The 23,483-nt window shown below is 45.5% G+C and overlaps 1 protein-coding gene across 1 annotated transcript in view; it reads left to right on the top strand.

The window, feature by feature from the left end:
- The window catches only part of DRC8 (dynein regulatory complex subunit 8), a 53,941-nt gene extending 30,698 nt beyond the window's left edge, over positions 1-23,243 (top strand). The window contains exons 4-7 of the mRNA XM_075597080.1: positions 18,919-18,998; positions 20,996-21,038; positions 21,122-21,188; positions 22,981-23,243. Coding sequence (XP_075453195.1) covers positions 18,919-18,998; positions 20,996-21,038; positions 21,122-21,188; positions 22,981-23,096 — 306 coding nt within the window. The 3' untranslated portion in view covers positions 23,097-23,243. The remainder of the gene's footprint in view (positions 1-18,918; positions 18,999-20,995; positions 21,039-21,121; positions 21,189-22,980) is intronic.
- The last annotated feature ends 240 nt before the right edge of the window (positions 23,244-23,483 follow it).

Below are 23,483 nucleotides of genomic sequence, written 5' to 3'. Positions count from 1 at the left end.
GGGGTTGCTTCAAACCATATGGAATAAGTTCTTGAGGTCTATTTATCAAGTGCCAAAACTAAATATGTTGGTATTTAGTTAACGCTAAAAAAGTGATTTTGAATACAACGTTATGGGTCAGATATTTTATTAAGCAATTGAAATCTATTTTTCTCTGTCTATGTACGTTGTTCATTGGAGCATTTATTATGAAGTTAAAAGACGCATATGTCATAACTAGCTATATCTATTTTATTTTTTTCCTTCTTCCAAGACTCAATCATTCCTGCCAGGTTTACCCAGATATCAACCAGCTAAAGATGTCTGGTCAATATAAAGAAACTTAATTGACACAGATGCTAATGGAAGTAGGAAATATTTGATGCACTGCATGGGGCAAACATCCTGAGCTTTATAAATAGACCACTTTTTAGGGATTATGTATAAAAGTTTAGTAAGCTCTAGAAGCCGAAAATCAGATAATCGGTGTGTAAAATATTTGCCACTGGAAGGGCCTGCAGGGCACACCTGCATGTTCAGCTCATCTGAGAAGACATCTTGTTTGCTGCAGTGCTTAGTAGGCAACTATAACAGCAGGGACCAGTAGTCATGGGAGAAATATGCAGAATTAGAAAATAAGAGTTGTTAAAAGAGCAATCCAAGCGGTTTTTTACTTTCTTAGATTTATATATAGGATTGAACTTCCATTAATCTCAGCTCCAGGGACACCCTGCTTCTAGAGATACTCCAAAGGGGGTGCTGGTAACTTCTGCAGGCTTAAAGCTCCTGCGCCATGTAGGCCAATAGGAAGCAAAATATACATACACATATACACATATAAAGATAAAGAACGCTGTGACGTTCGAAACGCGTTGGATGGGTCTCATGACACATTAAAGTGCCCTTTTTATTCATTTTTTGACTTTGGGTCCTTCCTGCTTCATTTGGTTCGTGCGCTCCTCCCTCTCTTTTCACTTCTTGTATATCAACATTGGAAGCAGCACAGCCTGTCAGCCACCCAAGGATATGTGAGTACTTGCATTTATTCCGGGGGAACCTGCCAATGAGACTGATTGTGGGTGTGCTTGTACTACCCACCACCTGTCTTCAGGAGGATAGTACCCATTCTGGTTGTTATACATTACTACCATTATTACTCATCATGGATACCTTTGGAAGATGGTTTTGGCAATATTATATCCTGTTTTTCCTGGCATAGAGCGCTTTTGCCAATTTTTCTATCCTGCTTAATTAGACTGCAGGTGTATGCAGTTCTCCAACTGTAGGTTTACTGGTTTAGTGCTGGAAAGTACACACATCCTCCATTCCAGCTTGCTGAGTCAGTGACTCTGTCACATATCCCTCCCCCCAGCGAAACAATATCCTGTGAGCGGCCGTGCACCATTCTCATGCAGCAGCATCTTTGTCGAAAATGTCCGACGTCGACCCTTCCTTCCCCCCCCCCCCTTTTTTTTTCTTGCCTTCCAATTTAGGCATTTTCTTTTTGGGGTAATTACCAGGCCATCTGGGCCTGAAGACTGGTACCTCACTATCTCCTTGTCTTATGCCAGTTTCAGTTTAAGGTTGACGCTCCGCTTTTGTTGTGTCTCTTCTTGCAAAGGTTCCTGAGCCTCCTGCTGTCTATTAGCTTTCCCTGCCAGGACTCTATGCCACGCTGTGACCTTGATCTGAAAATCCTGAAGATGCATCGTTGTCCTTGTCCTCTCGTGCTCTGAGTCTCCCTTATCCTGTAGAAGAGCATTGACCCCGGTCAGCTCATTGCATACACTCGCCAGTGACTGTTTGGCCTTCTCTTTGGGACCTTTCTCCCTCAGTGTACCTTCAGTGTTTGGTTCCACACCATTTATCTTCAGTACTTCAACTTGGTTGGGATTCCTATTAACTCGAAGTGCACTCCATGGCACCTCTCTTTTACCGTTAGCAGACTCATAGGCTTGGCCCTTTCTGTCTTGACTCTTTAACTTACTCTGTTGGGACAGTTGCTGGACCATCTGTGCGGTCTTTCTCCTTTTACGATCACGGGCACACTTCAGTCTCATTCGCGGCTGTCTCTTCACAGTGGCTGCCCTCATGGCAAGGAATCCACTTTGTGTCCCCTGGGCACTTTAGTTTGATTGGATTCTTACTGTGCTAGTGCATCGCTGTAGAGGGAGAGGGGTGTTGGCCCTGTATTAAAGGGGTTGCACCCCATATGGCCACACCCTGACCTCACCAGGGAGGCAAGGGGTTAACTGGAGTGCGGTCCAGGAATGTGGTTTACACCTTCTCATGTCATGAAAAATGTATGTTCCCCTGTTCCCATGTTTCATTATAATCCTGTATTTTAATGTTTTAAAGTGCATTTCTGTATCTCCAGTTCTGGAGGTCGCAGAGAGTTGATATTTGGCCAATGTGTGGAGTCACTGTAGGCATTAAGAACTGGCACATTTCGAGCCACTGAGCCCACCAGAATGGAACTTATTAATATGTGTAGATATTAAAGTATATATGTATGGTATTTTGGATCTGCTCTGAAAATGCAGACATCTGCTATGCTAATAGGTCATGAAGGGCAGCCGGCTGATTGAGCCTAAGCACTGTGATCAAAAGTTAACTGCCCGGATTGTTTACACTAAGTACTAATCAACAGACCAAGTACTAATCAACAGACTCTGCCCCTCTAATTGTTACCTGAGGGTGGAGAATCATCAAACTGGAGTGGTTTGTAAGTGTTACACTGGCGACACACTTTATTCGAGCTCGGCTAGTCCCACGAATTCGGGTATACCCGGGTGTATTGAGGTTTGTGACTGTTTTCTGCCCGAGTGCATTGAGTTATTTTACAGGCAGGGATTGAAGCATTTTATTCCCGCTGGCTGCAATACTGCACAGTATATATATATATATACTGCATTACAATTTATGAATTTATGCCATCTGGTAGACACGTGAAGCATTGCAGCCTATTAAATACTAATCATTATCATTTAACAGATCAGCCGCCCATCAGCCAGGCATGAACCCAGGCTGGGAAGGCAAATGCAACGGGGCTTGTCAGAGGTGAGGAGCGGCGCATTCCAGGTATCTGCCAGGTACATACCGGGTATTTGCTCGAATAAAGTGTGTCGGTGCAGTATGTCTACACCTACAAACAATGCAGATACTTCATTTGGTAAACTGGTCGTCGCCCCTGATTTAATTATGGGGCTACCCATAGAGTCCCAGTACACATGGGCTAATTAGCTGGGGGGCATGGGTTAATCTGTGTCTCCACGTTAGGGATTGGATACAGATAATTGTTCACCAATAGTCTGTATTCAATGTTGTCATATTCTCTAGCCTGCTGTACCCATGCTTGGCCACCGGGACTGCTGCCACTCTCAATGTCTTGTTCTAGCCTGAAGTACCTATACTTGTCCACCGGGATTGCTGCTGCTAAACTAAGGAACATTCCAGACGCTGATACCTGACACCTCTGCACCTGTGCTCCACCTCTCAGCCTGCCTATATAAACCTCCCTTTCCTGTTCCTCCCTTGCCTGTTTATACTGGTTCCTAGCTCCTGCAAGGTTCCTGTGTTTACTGCTGTCCTAGCTATTGCTATCACCTGTTCCAGTTTCCTCGTTGCCGATCTCTGCTTGTTTCCTGACTTCGCTACCTGCCGCCTGCCTTGGACCCCTGCTTGTTTCCTGACTTTGCTACCTGCCGCCTGCCTCTGATCTCTGCTTGTGACCCCTACTTCGCTCCCTGCTGTTCCTGCCACTGGGATCCACTTCAGCCGAAGTCCAATCCTTGACAGAATAAACAGGCCCACCCATGGATTTCGCTGGAACAGACCCGGCTCAGGCTCAGACACTCCATGACTTAAAACATATCATGGTTGGTTACCAGGAACAACAAAGACACGTGTTTAATCGTCTTGGCCGCTTGGAAGAACAAGCCGCCACAGCGGAAGCTGAGAATCGTGAACTACGTGCAGCCTTGATCACCTTGTCTGGTCAAAACACTGTGCCTGTGCAAACCGCACCCCGTATATCCCTTCCGGAATTTTTTTGGGGGAAAAAACAATCTTTCCGGAATTTCCTTAATCAATGCAGACTTGTGTTCAAGCTTCAGCCCATCATTTATCATACCGAAGAAGCCCAGGTTGGACTGATCATAACCCTGCTCAAGGATGAGGCCCTTGCTTGGGTCTCCCCTATGTTAAAACAAGATAGCCCACTACTAAGAGACCTGGAGGAGTTCATCGATGCCATGAGTCTTATTTTTGATGACCCAAATCGTAGTGCAACCGCTGAGGCAACTCTGAACAATCTTCCTCAAGGAAGACACTCTGCAGCTGAATACGCCTCTGAATTCCGCAGATGGGTTAACGATACTGATTGGAATGGGGCCGCGCAGAAATATCATTTTCGGCAGGGTCTCTCGGAGCAAGTTAAAGATGAACTAGCCCGGGTGGAGCCCCCAGAGAGATTTCAGGACTTTGTCCATTTATGCATCCAAATTGATCGCAGGCTTACGGAAAGACGATTGGAGAGACAGGGGTTCATGCCAAGCAACCCCGAGTTTAGAGATGTCAGTACCCCAAGACGTTCCAGGGAGACTGAGGAGGAGCCGATGCAAGTAAATACACTGCGTGGACCCATCTCAACCGGGGAAAGGAATAGATGCCGAACAGAAGATCTCTGTTTATATTGCGGAAATTATGGGCACTATCTCGCTGATTACCCAAACAAGTCCAGGCGGTCTTCTTTCCAGAGCCCTAGGAGAAATCAGCTGCACGCTATTTCAAAGACTGTTTTCTCTTCTTCTCAAGGGAAAGATAACCCTCCTTCGCTACACCCTCACCTCCTGGTTCCTATTATAATCGAGGAAGGAACACATCGTTTTTCAACCACAGTAATGGTTGACTCAGGGGCGGCAGGGAATTTTATGGACATAGAATTCGCCAAGAACAATTCGGTATCATTTGTAGCCAAGGAATCGCCAGAAAGGATGGAAGTCGTTAACGGTTCTCCCTTGAGCTCTGGACCTGTTACCCATGAAACCAGTAACTTAACACTAATCATGGAGCCCAATCACCAGGAGAAGATTTCTTTTGGTCTCATTCCATCACCTTTGTTTCCAGTGATTCTGGGAATTCCATGGCTCATGATCCATAACCCACTAATTGACTGGAAGACAAAGACCCTCACGTTTGTGTGTAGGAATACATAAGATTTCCTCGTCTCAAGAAAATCTTCTGCCGGCTCCTTACTCTGAGTTTTTAGATGTGTGTGACAAGAAGAACGCAGATACGCTTCCCCCACATCGCTCTTATGACTGTCCCATTGAATTATTACCGGGTGCTGCCATTCCGTTTGGAAGAATCTGTTCCCTCTCAGAACCGGAATTGAAGGTCCTCAATGACTACCTACAGGAGAATCTATCAAAGGGTTTTATCCGACCCTCTACTTCTCCAGCAGGCGCTGCGCTCTTCTTCGTGGGAAAGAAAGACGGTTCTCTACGCCCCTGCATTGACTATCGGGAACTAAATAAGATTACGATGAAGAACAGGTACCCATTACCTCTGATTCCTGAACTATTGGAAAGAATTCGGTCAGCCAAAATATTTACCAAATTAGATCTCAGAGGAGCGTATAATTTGGTCTGCATTCGACCCGGTGACGAATGGAAAACAGCCTTCCGAACCCGTTATGGGCACTATGAATATCTGGTGATGCCTTTTGGACTCTGTAATGCCCCTGCTACCTTCCAGCATTTAATTAATGATGTCCTCCGAGAGTTATTGGACCAATTCTTAGTGGCATACCTGGATGACATCCTTGTCTTCTCAGATAACATCATGGATCACCAGAGACATGTCCGAATTGTCCTTGAGCGTCTCCATAAGTACAAATTATACATCAAATTAGAAAAATGCGAATTTGAAAAGACCAGCATGCAATTTCTCGGTTACATCATCTCTCCCGAGGGTTTGAGTGTGGACCCAGGCAAGATTCAAGCCGTGGTGGTATGGCCAATCCCTCGAAATGAAAAGGACATTCAGAGATTTGTGGGTTTTGCCAATTTCTATAGACGTTTTATTAAAAATTTCTCTGGCATTATTGCCCCAATCACCCAACTCACACGGAAATAATTCCCTTTCAAATGATCTCCTAATGCGGAGGCGGCATTCGAACAATTGAAGTCACTCTTCACATCTGCGCCCCTATCCTCATCCATCCAGATCCAGAATTACCATTCATCTTGGAAGTGGATGCATCCGACTCCGCTGTTGGTGCCATTCTGTCACAAAGAATTGGACCCAAGATGCTCCTTCATCCATGTGCCTTTTATTCATACCAAATGTCAACAGCTGAACGAAATTATGACATCGGAAACAAAGAACTCTTGGCTATAAAAGCTGCATTGTCTGAGTGGAGACATCTACTGGAGGGGGCCAATCATCCAATTACGGTCTTTACGGATCACAGGAACTTAGAATTCATTCGATCCGCAAAGAGACTGTCTGCGCGACAAGCCAGATGGGCTCTCTTCTTTGCAAGATTTCAGTTCCACATCTCATACCGCCCTGGCTGCAAGAATGGGAAAGCCGACGCCTTGTCACGGTCCTTTCCTAATCCTAGTTCAGACAAAGAGCAAGAAGAAACTATTCTTCCAAAAATAAATTTTTTGGGTGTCACATTCTCTGCCGATCTCCTCACACGAATAAAGGGAGCCTACTCAAATGACACTTTTCTTAAAAATCCTCCTCCGGAAGCAGAACTATTTCTATGTGATGGTCTCTGGAACTGTAAGGATCGTCTGTTCGTCCCTAAGGAGGTAAGATTAGAGGTGCTCCAATTAATGCACGACTCCCGACCCGCTGGTCACCCAGGTGTCCTCAAGACACAGGAACTGTTGTCTCGCTCTTTTTGGTGGCCTAAATTAGCACAAGATGTTAAAGACTATGTCCTCTCCTGTGAGACTTGTGCTAGGACCAAGACCCCTCGAGCATCACCTGTGGGTTTACTGCAGCCTCTTCCGGTTCCAACTCGTCCTTGGGGGTCCATATCAATGGATTTTATTGTTGACCTGCCCCGATCAAATGGACATAATACCATCCTGGTAGTGGTGGATCGACTTACAAAGATGGCTCACTTCATTGCAGCACAGAATCTTCCTTCTGCAGACCAGACAGCCAAGTTGATTGTGAAAGAGGTGTTTCGGCTTCACGGGGCTCCTGATGAGATCATATCTGATAGAGGGGTACAATTCACTTCAAATTTTTGGAGGACCTTCTGTTCCTCTCTAGGAATTCGTTTAAATTTATCGTCTGGCTATCATCCACAATCCAATGGCCAGACAGAAGGGACAAATCAGACTTTGGAACAATACTTACGATGTTTTGTTTGTCATCTCCAGGATGACTGGATTGATTTCCTACCATTAGCTGAGTTTTCTTACAACAACTCACATCATTCATCGACTCAGAAGAGCCCCTTTTTCTCAAATTATGGATTTCATCCAACCTTTATTCCTCGTTTTCCATCTTCGGGCCCCATTCCGGGAGTTACAGAGAAACTGGAGACTCTGCAAGACATCCAGGAGACCCTCAAAGAGACACTTCATGAGACTCAAGTAAAGTACAAAAGAGCAGCAGACCAACACCGCAGACCCTCCCCAGAATTTCAAGTCGGGGATAAAGTCTGGCTTTCTACAAAAAAATCTACGTCTAAAGGTTCCAACCATTAAATTGGGCCAAAAATACAACGGGCCATTTCGCATCTCAGCACTAATAAATCCAGTGTCCTTCAGATTAGAGCTTCCAGAGACCATCAAAATACACCCTGTGTTTCATTCTTCTCTGCTGAAACCTTTCCGTGAGAACCCGTTTCCTGGATGGAGACTTCCTCCCCCTGAACCCGTCTTCGTGGATAACGAAGAGGAATTCATTGTGGAAAGAATTTTGGATTCCAGGTTACACCGAGGGAAACTACAGTACCTGGTTCACTGGGGGGGCTATGGCCCAGAGGAGAGGTCTTGGGAACCCAAAGATTTTGTACATGCTCCGCGACTAGTCAAAGCTTTCCACCGACGATATCCAGACAAGCCTAGCAAGGATCGTCCGGAGAACGCTCTTGGGAGGGGGGAGTAATGTCATATTCTCTAGCCTGCTGTACCCATGCTTGGCCACATGGACTGCTGCCACTCTCAGTGTCTTGTTCTAGCCTGCAGTACCTATACTTGTCCACCGGGATTGCTGCTGCTAAACTAAGGAACATTCCAGACGCTGATACCTGACACCTCTGCACCTGTGCTCCACCTCTCAGCCTGCCTATATAAACCTCCCTTTCCTGTTCCTCCCTTGCCTGTTTATACTGGTTCCTAGCTCCTGCAAGGTTCCTGTGTTTACTGCTGTCCTAGCTATTGCTATCACCTGTTCCAGTTTCCTCGTTGCCGATCTTTGCTTGTTTCCTGACTTCGCCTGCCGCCTGCCTTGGACCCCTGCCGCCTTACCTTGGACCCCTGCTTGTTTCCTGACTTCGCTACCTGCCGCCTGCCTTGGACCCCTGCTTGTTTCCTGACTTCGCTACCTGCCGCCTGCCTCTGATCTCTGCTTGTGACCCCTACTTCGCTCCCTGCTGTTCCTGCCACTGGGATCCACTTCAGCCGAAGTCCAATCCTTGACAAATGTTAAGAATAGGGTTACACAGGTATATAAACTGTGTCAACCCTACAGTTTTTAGTTGTGCTTCTGATTCCACCTGGAATGTCACTGGATTGCTGGAGAATTGCTAGCTGATACTTCTCCATCCCCCAACCCTAAGTAAGTGTTACCTTCTTGTCTGTTAATTGTACTATATTGCTGTGTTCACCTTTTTAAGGAATAAATATATTTTATTATATCTAAGCCTCGTTCAGTTCAACCCAGATATTTGGTGTTCATTATATCTTGTCATAAGCTATCGTGACAAGCTCTATAATTAACTGGTGGCAGCGGCGGGATTGAACTGAACCTATATTACTGTGTTCTGTGGGACTCTGTCATATAGTGGGAACTCGAGAGTAATTGCGAGTTCCTGGGACTAAAGATATTGAACACACAGTAGTGCAACAGTTAACACAAGTTATAACACCACCTCACTGCTGCGACCGTGAACCATGAGTGAGGCGGAAGGCTAATCCAACATGAGGACCCGAGCTCAGCTGAAGGACAAGTGCCGTGAATATGGACTGCCCTATGAGAACCAGGAGGTCGCAGACATGGTTGACGCAATCGGTGACTATGAAGCCCGGCTTGCAGAGCCTCAGGATACGGCTCAGCTTGCCTTTATACAGCCACCCGGAGATCAGGGAAGGAACCCAGTGCCGGGGCGGCGGAATCTCGGGAAGGGAACGAGTGCACCTCCCAGGAGCAGTGCAACAGGAGGGGTACTGGTTGCTGTGGCTACCAGTCCGTTCACCTCTGAAATGTTGGCACTGATTACTGCGTGGGGTGACAGAGGGACACCGGAGGAGCGGCTGCAGTTTATCACTATGGCAGAGAACAGACCCGCTTATTGCCCCTCTGTCCAACACAACTCAGATGAACTCAAACTGGATCAGCACAGTCTCACCAAGTTCGTGGAAGGTACTGATCAGATCGACAGTTTTCTAAAGAACTTTGAAACACAGTACAAAGTGCTTCCCCAGCATAGGGTTGCACGTTTGGACCCCTTACTGTCCGGCTTGTCTAAGCAGATGATGATGGCGCTTCCAAATGAGTATGCTGATGACTATGACCACCTGAAAGAACTGTTACTGTTTCAGTACGGTTTTACCCCTGAAGCCTACCGGGGTAAATTCCGGCAGGAAGAGAGGCAGCCCCAGGAGTCCTATGTCACCTACCCGCATGGCTTTGTACGGGATACGCTGGGTGGAGGGCTATGAGGCACGGACTTACCAACGCCTGCTGGACCTCATTTTTCAGGAGCAGCTCATGCAGCAGTGCCCGCCGGCGGTGAGGGCTTGGGTGTACGACAAGAAGCCCAAGACTTACCAGGAGGCAGCGAGGCTTGCAGACGACTATGTGGCCAGCCGAGCCCTGATGACCGCCAAAACAGTAGCCAAGGCGGCGGTGGTGGTGGCGGCACCGGCCAGAAAGTCTGCCAATACCCCCCAATGGACTCAGAGGCCGCCTGCGGGCAGCAGTCCACCGAAGGCGGGGGAGCTCCGGCACGAGCATCGGTGCTACAACTGCAACCGCCCTGGTCACATCAGACCAGATTGCCTGGAACCCCTGCGTTCCAGCGGACCCCATCAGGGGCAACGCACCCCAGCTGCGAAGCCGGTAGCCCGAGTGCGGGTGGCTTCCACCACAGACTCCGGACCGGTCATGGAACCAACTCCCAGCGAGACGTCTCATGCAACGCCTGTCCCGGTTTCATCGGTGCCTACAGCCAGGAGCAGAGGACATCTCAGCGCGGACCTGCAGCAGACGGACGGCCGGAGCAGACATCTCACCCCGGTCACAGTCGGTAACCGGCAAGCAGTTGGCTTGCTGGATTCAGAAGCTGCAGTGACCCTGGTCCGACCTGATATGGTCCGGCCAGAGGAATTGATCCCAGGCCCTGGGATACAGATCACTGTGGCCGACGGAGAGCCACGTTTCCTGCAGAATCTTTTTGGATTGGGGGGAGGGCCAGGGTGTGCGGGAGGTGGGGGTTTTACCTGGTTTGGATGATGAAGTTCTTCTTGGCAACGATATGGGACCGATGACCTGCACCTATGACCGAGTGCCCCAGCCCGCTGCAGTGGCGGCGGTTACCCGGAGCCAGACAGCGGCAATGGCGGCAGCGCCAGTCCCCCAGCCTTTGGGACCAACGTTAGTGGAGGGCGCAGAGGAGCCCGGGGAGGTAAGCCAGGATCAGTTGCAACCACAGACTGACTTACTGTTTCCCCTCACCCTTCCCCATTCTCCAGACAATGACATGACTGGGGTGTGGCCAGAATTAGGAGCCCAGTTTAGGGAGGCAGTGAAGACAGACCCTACCCTGGCCGGCGTGAGACTTCGGGCGTCCGAGTCTCAGGCAGGGGAGGGCACTGAGCGCTGCCTATGGTATAAAGAACTCCTGTATAGAAAATAAGGGAACCCAGGGATAGAGGAGGGATTGACCGGTAAGCGACAGCTAGTAGTGCCCCAGGGGTACCGACAGCAACTGTTACGGGTAGCTTACTCTATTCCGTTAGCGGGACATCAGGGGGTCAACAGAACGCGAGCCCGGTTATTACAGCGTTACTACTGGCCGGGGGCATCTCGAGATGTGGGCAATTTCTGCCGCTCTTGTGATGCCTGCCAGCGAGTGGGTAAGGCGGGCGACCGTGTGAAGGCACCCCTGAAACCGCTACCGATATTAGGGGAACCCTTCCAGAAAGTAGCTATGGATCTTGTAGGACCCTTTATGATTCCTAGCAGGTCAGGGAAGCGCTACATCCTCACGGTGGTGGATTGTGCCACCCGGTACCCTGAGGCGGTAGCGCTTGGCACCATAGATGCCAAGACAGTGGCAGCAGCTTTGCTGAACATTTTTTCTAGGGTAGGTTTCCCTAGTGAGATCCTAACCGATCAGGGGTCGCAGTTCATGAGTGAACTGTTACATTGTCTCTGGGATGCATGTGGTGTACAGCACCGGCGCACTACCCCTTACCATCCCCAGACAAACGGATTATGTGAGAGGTTTAACGGTACCCTGAAGCAGATGCTTCGGACCTTTATAGAGGCGGAGGGGAAAGACTGGGAGATTCATTTACAGCACTTGCTGTTTGCCTACCGAGAGGTACCGCAGGAATCTACAGGCTTCTCCCCCTTCGAGCTACTATATGGCCGCAGGGTACTTGGACCTCTGGACCTATTCCGTGAGGGATGGGAAGGGGAGGCTACTGCTACTGATGCTTCAGTTATCCAATATGTAGTAGATCTCCGAGACCGGTTAGAGATGCTCATGGGGGTGGCCCAGGACCACCTCAGGGCCGCTCAGACCAAGCAAAAGCAATGGTATGACCGGAATGCCCATAGCAGAGAATTCATCCCAGGACAGCAGGTGCTTGTTCTCAAACCCACTCGGGAGAATAAGTTGATGGCTGCCTGGTCGGGACCGTACCCGGTCATCCGAAAGGTGAATGAGTACAACTACGTTGTACAGGTAGAGCCTGAGAGGCATAAGACATATAACGTTAATATGCTGAAAGAATACAGAGCACCGAGTATGGGAGCAGTAATGGCCATTTGTAGCCCACTGCTGGAGGATCCGGCGAGCAATTCTCTGCCTGATCTCCTAGGGGAGGCTAGGCAGGGAAACACTGTAGAGCAGGTAGAGATAGGGGCACAGTTGAGTGCTAGGCAGCAGGTAGAAGCCAGGGACATGCTAGCTAAGTATAGGGCCCTCTTCACTGACATGCCAGGGACCACACATCTCACAAAACACCCAGTGCACACAGCCTCTGCATAAGCACGCTTATAGAGTGTCAGCAGAGGTCAAGTCCAGTATGGAAAGGGAGATAGAGGAGATGCTGACCCTAGGGGTAATTACTCCGTCCCAAAGTCCTTGGGCAAGCCCGGTAGTTCTAGTCCCTAAGAAGGACAAGACCACCCGGTTTTGTGTGGACTACCGCTTGCTCAACTCTGGGACGGTGTCAGATGAGTACCCCATGCCCCGCATGGATGAGTTACTGGATGAACTCGTGGGGGCAAGGTATCTGACCACTATGGATTTGAGCAAAGGCTATTGGCAAATCCCACTGACCCTGGAGGCTAGGGAGAAGTCAGCATTCATCACTCCAAGTGACCTCTATGAGTTTTTGGTGATGCCATTTGGGATGAAGAATGCCCCGGCTACCTTCCAATGCCTGGTCAATAGGTTACTGGAAGGGATGCAGAGCTATGCCAGGGCTTACTTAGATGACATTGCTGTTTTTAGTAATTCCTGGGAATCCCACATAGGACATGTGTCTGCGGTGCTGGATAGGATCAGGGAGGCTGGGCTTACCTTGAAACCCACTAAGTGTATGGTAGGGATGGCAGAGGTCCTGTACTTAGGGCACAGGGTGGGTGGAGGGCACCTCCAACCAGAGCCAGCCAAGGTAGAAGCCATAGTTCAGTGGCCTGTTCCAAAAACCAAGAAACAGGTCATGACATTTTTGGGCACCGCAGGGTACTATAGGAAGTTTGTCCCACAGTACAGCGCCGTGGCCAAACCCCTGACTGATTTGACTAAGAAGCAACTGCCTGTGCTTATCACCTGGACTCCGGCCTGTGAAACTGCATTCCAGGCACTGAAAACTGCGCTTGCTGGGGCCCCCATACTGGCTGCTTCGGACTATACCAAACTTTTCCTTATACAGACTGATGCCTCGGACAATGGCATTGGGGCTGTGTTGAGCCAAGTGGGGGACGACGGTAGAGAGCACCCTGTGGTGTACCTCAGCCGAAAACTACTCCCCAGAGAGGTAGCCTATGCTACCATTGAGAAAGAGTGCTTGGCCATTGTGTGGGCACTCAAAAAACTCCAGCCCTACGTGTATGGAAGGGCTTTCACGGTCCTCACAGATCACAACCCCCTGAGTTGGCTGCAGAGGGCATCAGGGGAGAATGCCAAGTTGCTAAGGTGGAGCTTGGCCTTACAAGAATTCGAGTTTACTATTCAGCACAAAAAGGGTAGTGAAAACAGCAATGCTGATGGACTTTCACATCAGGACTATCCCTCTGAGACTGAGTTCGTTAAGGGTGCCAGCAGTGCCCCACTCCCCGTTAGGGCCAGTGGGCCACAGGTCACCCATTAAGAAGGGGAGGTGTAGAGGGAGAGGGGGGTTGGCCCGGTATTAAAGGGGTTGCGCCCCATATGGCCACACCCTGACCTCACCAGGGAGGCAAGGGGTTAACTGGACTGCGGTCCAGGAATGTGGTTTACACCTTGTCATGTCATGAAAAATGTATGTTCCCCTGTTCCCATGTTTCATTATAATCCTGTATTTTAATGTTTTAAAGTGCATTTCTGTATCTCCAGTTCTGGAGGTTGTAGAGAGTTGATATTTGGCCAATGTGTGGAGTCACTGTAGGCATTAAGAACTGGCAAATTTCGACCCACTGAGACCACCAGAATGGAACTTATTAATATGTGTAGATATTAAAGTATATATGTATGGTATTTTGGATCTGCTCTGAAAATGCAGACCATCTGCTATGCTAATAGGTCATGAAGGGCAGCCGGCTGATTGAGCCTAAGCACTGTGATCAAAAGTTAACTGCCCGGATTGTTTACACTAAGTACTAATCAACAGACCAAGTACTAATCAACAGACTCTGCCACTCTAATTGTTACCTGAGGGTGGAGAATCATCAAACTGGAGTGGTTTGTAAGTGTTATGTCTACACCTACAAACAATGCAGATACTTCATTTGGTAAACTGGTCGTCGCCCCTGATTTAATTATGGGGCTACCCATAGAGTCCCAGTACACATGGGCTAATTAGTTGGGGGGCATGGGTTAATCTGTGTCTCCACGTTAGGGATTGGATACAGATAATTGTTCACCAATAGTCTGTATTCAATGTTAAGAATAGGGTTACACAGGTATATAAACTGTGTCAACCCTACAGTTTTTAGTTGTGCTTCTGATTCCACCTGGAATGTCACTGGATTGGTGGAGAATTGCTAGCTGATACTTCTCCATCCCCCAACCCTAAGTAAGTGTTACCTTCTTGTCTGTTAATTGTACTATATTGCTGTGTTCACCTTTTTAAGGAATAAATATATTTTATTATATCTAAGCCTCGTTCAGTTCAACCCAGTTATTTGGTGTTCATTATATCTTGTCATAAGCTACCATGACAATCGCAATTTGGCCTTCGCATTCCGTGCCTTGTGGAAAGTAGACTGTAATTCTGCAACGGTATCGCGGTCATGCTTCCTGGAGTGCCTCCCTTGTTTTATCTGTACCGCCACCTTTTCCATGGACTGCTTCAGTGACCCAAACGTCTGTCTTGGGGTTGTAAGCTTTTCCTCCAGCTTCATCTGAGAAACCTCCTGCTGGGCAGCAGTAGAGTCCAACATAGCGTCCTGCTCAGTCTTCCGAGCCTCGAGCTCCTTGCCTAGGTTACACTTTTGTTTCTCTGCCCTCTTGCGGCCAGCACGCTCAGACTCCAGGTCCTTCCTCAGGTCTTGAAGCTGTCCTTCTGCCTTTCTTCTTTCACACAGTGCATCTGCTAGTTCAGCTTCTTTAGAGTTGAGTCGCGATTCTACATCTCCTAGCAGACTCAAAGCAAGGCTTAAATCTAACCTTGTCCAGCTCCAGCTGTAGCCGGGCCCCCTCATTGGCCACCTGGACCAGCTGCTTGTGGATATCGTCCATCTCTGTTTCATGGTGCAATATCAGGCAGGCCACCTGATGGACGGACACCTCCTCCCTCTTGGCGCGCTGTATCTCGCACTCAGCCATCTGCATCTGCAACTCTTCCCGGTGCTTGCTCTGGGTTCACATCAGCGCCTCCTTCATCTTTTGGAGCTCTGCAGTTTTTGTCGCTAGGATTGCTGCTGCTTCTGTTTTCCAGGCGTCTTTCTCCTTGGTATACTGACTCATTGGAATAGCGCTGTCTCTCTGCTTCTCCAGCTCTTGCTTGAGTCTCGTGTTCCTTCTCATACAGAGTCACCTGGCTTCTAAGCTCCGCCTCCAGCGATGCTCTTGTGGCGCTCAACGTTACCTTCAGCTGCTCCAGGGTGAGGTATTCTTTTTCCAGCATTCTCTCTGCATTCTGCAGTGCAGCCTGTACTTCTACTTTTTCTTGCGCCAATTGCGTCTTCACTTTCTGTGCTTGGTAAAGCTTCTCAGTCCCTTCACTGACCTGACCAGTCAGGTTTAAAACCTCTTCCTTCAGGTTTATATTCTCCATTTTCACAGAAGTGGTTCGGTCACTTCCTCTGTGATTTGAGAAATATTTTTATTTTTCTTCTTCTTTCTCTTTGCTTTATTAGCTCCAGAGACATCAGTGGTACTGGACACACACACACTGGTATCAGCTTCCACATCTTGCTTGTACTCACAATGCGTTGCTTGCTTTTGCTGCTGTGGGAGACAATATTCATCATGTTGCTCCTGTTGCCACTGTTTATATTTGAGAATTTGGGGACACACCTCTCCCGTGTGTCCTGGTTCATGACAGGCCCAGCATACTGAATCCTTTAGAAAGTCACCTGGTTTCCTTCTAGCGGGCACGGCTCTGAACTCCTGGTCACCGACTCCAAGGTTATGGGGTCCTGCGCTCTGGACACTGGTCACTTTTGCAGCTTTCATCTGCTGGTACGGCTCTCTTCTCGGGGCCACATATGCGTCGTCATCATCATCATCATATGGCCTGAAGGGACACCGTTTTGTATGATTACGTACATTGCAAAACTGACACTTGACGGTGGCCATTTTAAACCCCCGTTTTTTTCCCCACACCCGACGGGGCAGACTTTGCACAACACACGTAAGTTGTACGTGCTTTACACTATTTGAACCTTTCTGGGTTCTTCTTTGGGCAACTTCTTTGTAAAAATCCATTTTCAGTTTATTTTATACCAGACAGGGCAAACTTTACACACAGCACTTGCTACTGTAGCTGTAAATTCCATGCAAAATCACTTTTTTGGTTTTCTGCTTGAGTTTAGTGTCTCAACACATCTTCATCTACTGACCCCCAGAGGCGTAGCATCCCACCTCTGCCACCACCTGTGGCAGGACGGCCTCGCGAAGGGGTCAGTAAGACGCTAGACACGATGGGAAACTTTAAACTGTAGTGGTTTATTAGCCACAACCAAATAAAGTACGGGTGCACTGTCCCTTTAAGAAATCAAATTATAGAAAATAAAACCTATTCCCGTTAGGGAAACTAACTCAACTTCTTGAGCCCTTACTAACAGGGCAGCCAGCTAATCTGGTTATGCCCAAAACATGTGCTCCACAAAGTATAACAATAAAGTCTTATCTGTATTGTAGATCCAATAGCAAACAGGAACGCCGGTTCCGGGGAGCAGGCTGTGTCCAGCTCGCAGCAATCTTTATCCTGGGTTGGGGTCACAGCTGGTCCCCACAGCAAAGCTCCTCGCAGGACTGGGGGACCAGAGCAACAGCTAGGGCTTCCTAGCCGGGAGAAGTCTCTCCACCCTCATGGGGAAAAACAAGCTCACCTTGTGTGAGCCACTTCCTGCTTTTTAAACCTGCAGTCTCTCAGGCATCCTGCTTAATTAGACTGCAGATGTATGCAGTTTTCCAACTGTACGTTAACTGGTTTAGTGCTGGAAAGTACATACATCCTCCATTCCAGCTTACTGAGTCAGTGACTCTGTCACAGCGCTTTACCTTTGACCTGATTTGAGGAAGAGAGAGATCAAGTAATAGAAGTGATGCACAGCCAAGTGTATAGCCTGAGGCAGTGAGTTCTTTATTCAGACACAAGACTTTATACATTGGACTTTCTGTATTGTGAAGTGAGTATAAACAGCACTCACTGAAAATAATGTCAAATTATATTTTAGAATAATATGTAACCAGCAAATTCTGAGCAGCTGAACTTAATTTGAAGAGAATCTTATTTAATACTGAAGGGCACTGCACTACTTCATTAGATAAATATAAAGAAAGAAAATATTGTTTTTGAAGTGAAACTTCTTTACTTGCACCTACAAAAATTTTGCTGGCACAAATTACCTTCATGATGATGGAAATAGAGTAACAGAAGTTACATCATTGTGGGCAAAAGAGGCCGTCGGCGTGCGTAATTGTGGGCAAAAGTAACAGTCTCATACATTGCAGGCGCCGAGGCAGGCGCACATGTGCAGAGGCCACCAGCGCGCATGCGCAGAAGCAAGGGGCAGAAGCAATGTGACACACACCAGTGTTACCCAATGGCATGAAAGGGGTTAATTGTGAAGTATCACATGGGTAAAATTGAACAAAAGGTGATATGTTTAATGGGTTTAAATGACGTGATGGATGATTGTGTTGTCCTGGTAAGCACACACACACACACACACACACACAGAGACACACACATACACACACAGAGACACACACACACACTAGGAATTCACAGTTACTATAAATATAGAAGTGCAAATAGCTAAAAAGGGGGGGGTAGGTGGGGAGTGCCGAGCACCGAGCACGCACGTCTCAAGTCATGCTTCTTTGCGTTTTGCCACTGAAAGTTTGTTTTGATTTTTCATTAAAAACATCTCCATCACAAATACAATGTGTGACAAAACAGTGACCACAGACAAAGAAGTTTCATTTAAAATGCGCGTGCTCGGCACACATACACTTTTTTTTTACATTGAATTACATTGAGAGAGAGGTGGTTCACAATGGGGCATTTCTGAGATATTATCAGGAGCTTTTTGCTGAGAAAGTTGGTGTATTTCCTTAGCAATAACAAATACCACTTGTGGGTACATTTGCTTGTCTCAGACAGGTCTGCAACTCTGTCTTTCCCCATCATTTCTAAGGCCGCGTCTATAGTAGAACGCGCAAGCTTCTCCGTGACCTGGCGTCGTGCTTGAAATACAAACTTGTTTGTATTGCAAAGCGCCGCTCTCCCTGTTGCGCATGTGCACGCGCTAGCGAGCGCGCACTATGCGCATATGCATTGGCGTCCTAGTGTTTGTTTTGTCGCGAGCTGCGTAGCTCGCGTCATATCCTGCACAATGGATGCGGCCTAAGCATACCAAGTTTCCACGTCCAGGGATTCTGGGTAATGACATGCAAATGACCACTCGCAGTGTGTCACTTTTTGCTTATTGTCTATTTTAACATGTGCCCCTTATAAGCTTATTCCTTAGAAATAACAAAAGTGAAAGGATTTGGCAATACTGTATGTCTTATACTAATTATTTATGTCTTAAGTTAATGCAGTGAATCAATTAATGATGCTTTTTTACTTTAAGGTAGAGGAAGAAGAACCTACAGGGTACATCCGCTTTGAAATGTTTCTTCCAATGATGACCAAAGTACTACTGGAAAGAAGGTACTGTATGAAGTGTATGACATAGAGATTGCTCTCCTGTCAATTGTGTATGTATACTTAAAAATAAAAAACGTTTTTTTATTTTTAAGCGATATCAAATGTTAGTTACCAATTAACAATGTGTGCATATGTGTCAGATAATTTTTGGTTTTAATTGTGGGGTTCTAAAAAATATATATAAAATAGAAACAAATATATACATTTTCAAATTTTGTCTAATTTTTTCTAACGTACAATTTTTGGCTAAAACGTGCAGGTTTTTCCAAAAGGTAATTTTTTTTTGTAATTCTGTTTGTTTATTATCTTTTGTTGCGTTATTTGATTTGATTTAAAAAAATATATATATGATTTGGTTAGGTCTATTGTAGATATTGTCTATGGATATTTTGACATTATTTTGAGTATTTTTCATAATTTGATTTATTTTTCTATTATTCATTTGTTAGATTTTTTTATTATTATTTTCTTACAGTTCATGATTTATATGTATACTGACTAGGATTCAGGTGTTCCTGGACTTATGTTAAGGGACATAATATTTTTTATTTTATTGCAAAGGATAGTTTTTTTTATTACAAAGGATTACTTTTCCCTATTGCAAATGTTCAGCTCTGAAATGTAATTATTTTGTACCAGGAGACTTCTGAGATTTGTATTTGTTATTCATTTGAACAATATTATGTTTAAATGGTTGCCAAGGGGATGACGCTATGCGTAGTAGTTATTTTCCTTGTCGTCTCCGGAAATAATGTATTATGTATTGATACTTTGTGATTGAGACCCAGAGAAACCAGAGACTTCCTGTTTGATTACTATATAAATATTTTTAATACTCTTATTTACTCCTCGATAAAGCACTAGTGGGGGTGGGAAATGTGTTGGAGGGTCCTTTTGCCTCCTTCTTTAACATTGCTAATAAATAAATGAACTTGTTATCATTATTTTTGCACTCTAGCCCTGAAGGTTTTTTTTGCAGTGCATCGCCATCTTAAATGCAAATCTCCCTTTTGCAAAAGTTCAACCAATTTATTAAAAAAAGAAAAATATTCAACTTCTAAAAAGTGGTTACACGAACCAGGCGCTATGTTGTATAAGTAGAGAAAAGATCCTCTAGGACTCAGAGGTAAAGACTTTCTCAAACTCCCTCCTCCATGGGACGGGAGATATGTTTCGTTGTTTGCTCAAGAATCTTTGTATCGAAAGGGTCGCAACATACGCCGATATATATGAAAACTGTATGCATGTGAAACCCTAGAAAAAAAAAAACGAAACAGGATTAGCCTTTCTTGGGTTTTGTGAACATGTCCATCCTTACTGAACTGTTCTGATTATTTTGAGTTAGGCTTTTGGGTTTTAATGTGGATGCTTATCTTAAACTATTGGATACAGGCATAGACACAGACATTAAAAATGCTAGACAAGGTTTTCGATTATTGAGTTTTTTACAGATTCGGTAGAGGTTTCTTTGGGGCTTTAAAAGAAGCCTTTAGAATAACTATTGTAATATCAGTGAATTAAGGGGCTTTTGACAGTAACCAATACTTGATGCACATAATGGAAAGTATCAGTATTAGCATTTCTTGCTGTCATTTTTCTCTAACTCTACTTATAATAAACTAAATTTACCTAGAAAAAAAATAGTTTCCCGTGTTCGACATGACAAAGACGTTTCTTACGTTTTAAGTAGACTTGAAAGAGTCCGTATTATAGATTTATAAATCTTGACGCTTTGGTTGCTAATCCTTAGAAATAATTATTCACCTTATTTGCGGAGCTGTAACATTGTCATTTCCATATGGAAAATTTACATTGAAAAGTTATTCGAGATAACATTATAATTTATTGACTTACACAGACTAGGTGCCACTCACCCTTTTGACCTCACCTTACCTTTCTTAGGCCCTGACATTTATACTCATTCATTTCTTTCTCCAGCAGATGAAATATAGCAGTAGCATAAGCAAACCTTATAAATTTGTTGGTTTCATGTATTGTAGGTACCGGCCATATCCTGAAGATGTTCTTCTCCGAGCATTTGAGGTTTGTACTTACTAGTGAAGTTAAGGCAAACAATTGAGCTCCTTGAGACTTTGATCAGTTATATCATGTCTGCCCTATTACAGGTTCTAGATGAAAATAAAAGAGGATACCTAACTAAAGATGAGCTTGTCAAGTACATGACTGAAGAAGGTAATACACAATAATACTTTTCTTTGTCACTGCATAAATAAGGACATTAGTAATTCATTGTGCCATTACCTACTATACATGTTCTGCCAGACATCATATTGAATATTCAGATCAGTTACATATAAACCAGAGGTGATATACTATAGCCAATGGTGAGCCATAAGCAGGACTATACAAAGGCACATATTTACTAAGGGCTGCTTTGCTATAAGACACCTGTAGTCCATTCATGTGAGCGGGCCAGAAGGTGCCTTATAGAATAGCACTGCTTAGTAAATATTGCCCACATCCTTTCAAATCTGACAGCATCTTAACACTACAATGGTTGACAGCCCCCCTCCCCCCCAGCATATTGCTTAAAAAATGCATTTCTTTTGGGGGTGCCGACAGGGGCAACATCTAAACCTGTTGCGTTGGGCCCGGTGAAGAAATGGCGACCGAGTGAGTCGGTTGGGCCTTGACTTGTCTCTGAACTTTTGGGGAAGCAGGGAGCCCCTCATCACGCCTCCAATGGGCTGGCCACTCCACACACCCACAAATCCCACTCTAAGGTTGGGCTCGCCGGCACCTCAAACCCCTCCTCTGCTTGGTACCCAGCCCAAGTAAAAAAAATTGGCAGTGTCGGCCCCAGCAAACCTAATTTCTAGACTTTATACTACAAAAGGGGGTTGACATTCTAATTATAATACTTGTTTGTATTGTATTTCTTTAAAAAAAATACAATATTAGACATTGAAGATCTTAATAGAAACAAAATACTGCTAAGCAAAACTAACAAACAATGGGAGCCTAAACATTTGCTACATTTGCTGAAGCCTTGAGTCCACACTGATGTTGATGTCTATCTATTTCTGAAAATATTTGATTGTTTTGTTCTGGTATTGCATTTTCTGCGGCATTTGCATATAAAGTAACACTCCAACAATGCTCCTGTAAATATTATGAAAATAGGTGAAATGTAAAACTATTCAGTATATTTGGTGACTTATCAACACTCAGGCCTGAATCCATAAAAGGGCCAAAGCTTTAACATGCCTCAGCTCCCAAACATATGAATGGGAGTAAATGTTTGCTAAATCTTACTACTTTTTTGTGGCTCTAGGCCTATGAGTTTTGGAAATGCATCTCTTTGCAATGTGCTGCAGGGCCCTCAGACAGCAACGGGTTAAAGATCCCAATAAAAAAAAAACTTGCAGTTTATAAAGATAGGTGATTAGTTACTGGGTAGAGTGTCCAGTGAGCTGGGTGTAAAGGAGATGTGCATTGTAGGTCAAGGGAAAAATAGCAAATGGATTCCCATTACTGTTAGTCTATGGCTAAATCCAATCAGTTTCTCTAGACATGTTCCCTTTCTTTGTTCTATATTAGGAGCTGGGGTTAGATCCATTACTGTAGCAAATTTAGCGTGACTGTACTGAATCAATAGGAAACATCCCAAATGAAGTTGGTCAGAACAGCAAAATGTCCCACCTTTTTTTAGACCGCTTACCTGTCTCTGGTGTTGATTGAGTTTCGTAATGATTTGTAATGAAGTAGAGATGTACAGAGGAAGGAGTGAGAACAAAGACACAGAAGGAAAGGCAGGTCAAGTGTCAGCTGTCTAATAAGGTGTTACAGAACAGTTTATCTGTTAACCACCACTGTGTCAGCCAAGTTATTTTATTGTCTGCAGCTTATGTCCTAAATAATCACGAATGTCCCTACTTCCCGTGTCTGCACCACCATGTCTAATCCTGTACACATAAATATAGAATAAAAAAACAGCAGATAACCTTGTTTCTGTGTTTCCCAGGGGAACCTTTCACACAGGAGGAGATAGAAGAGATGATTTCTGCTGCTGTGGATCCAGACAAGAATATTGTTCCTTATAAAGATTATGCTGCAATGATGATAGTAGAAGACTACTAAATACCACTAACTCGTACTACAAGTTGGGAAAAGTCATCTGGACCACTGATAAAATTGGACCTATTGCACAAAGGATCACGTAATTGCTAGTGTTTGTTTACTTGACAAGAAAAAACATTAAACATCACCGCTTGCATTTGAAAGTTATTGGTTTCCAGTTACCGTCTTTTTTTGGAGTTGGGGGAGAATGTAGGTAACATGGTAACTAGGAAGCTCGATCTTTTCACTAATAAATTTGCACCCTCCAATCGTCTGTTTTTCCTTGGTGTGTGACACAGAGATTGTTGCTTATTTTTCATTTGAAGTATGTAAACATATTTTGGCTACTGTTTAGAAACACTTCATATGCCAGGAAAATGGCAAGATTTTAATTGATTAAATAGCAAA

This window comes from Ascaphus truei, chromosome 4 (genome assembly GCF_040206685.1).
Source record: "Ascaphus truei isolate aAscTru1 chromosome 4, aAscTru1.hap1, whole genome shotgun sequence".
NCBI classification, from domain to species: domain Eukaryota; kingdom Metazoa; phylum Chordata; class Amphibia; order Anura; family Ascaphidae; genus Ascaphus; species Ascaphus truei.
The sequence above is the reverse complement of the archived record's forward strand: the minus strand, read 5'-3'. Positions and strand labels throughout refer to the sequence as shown.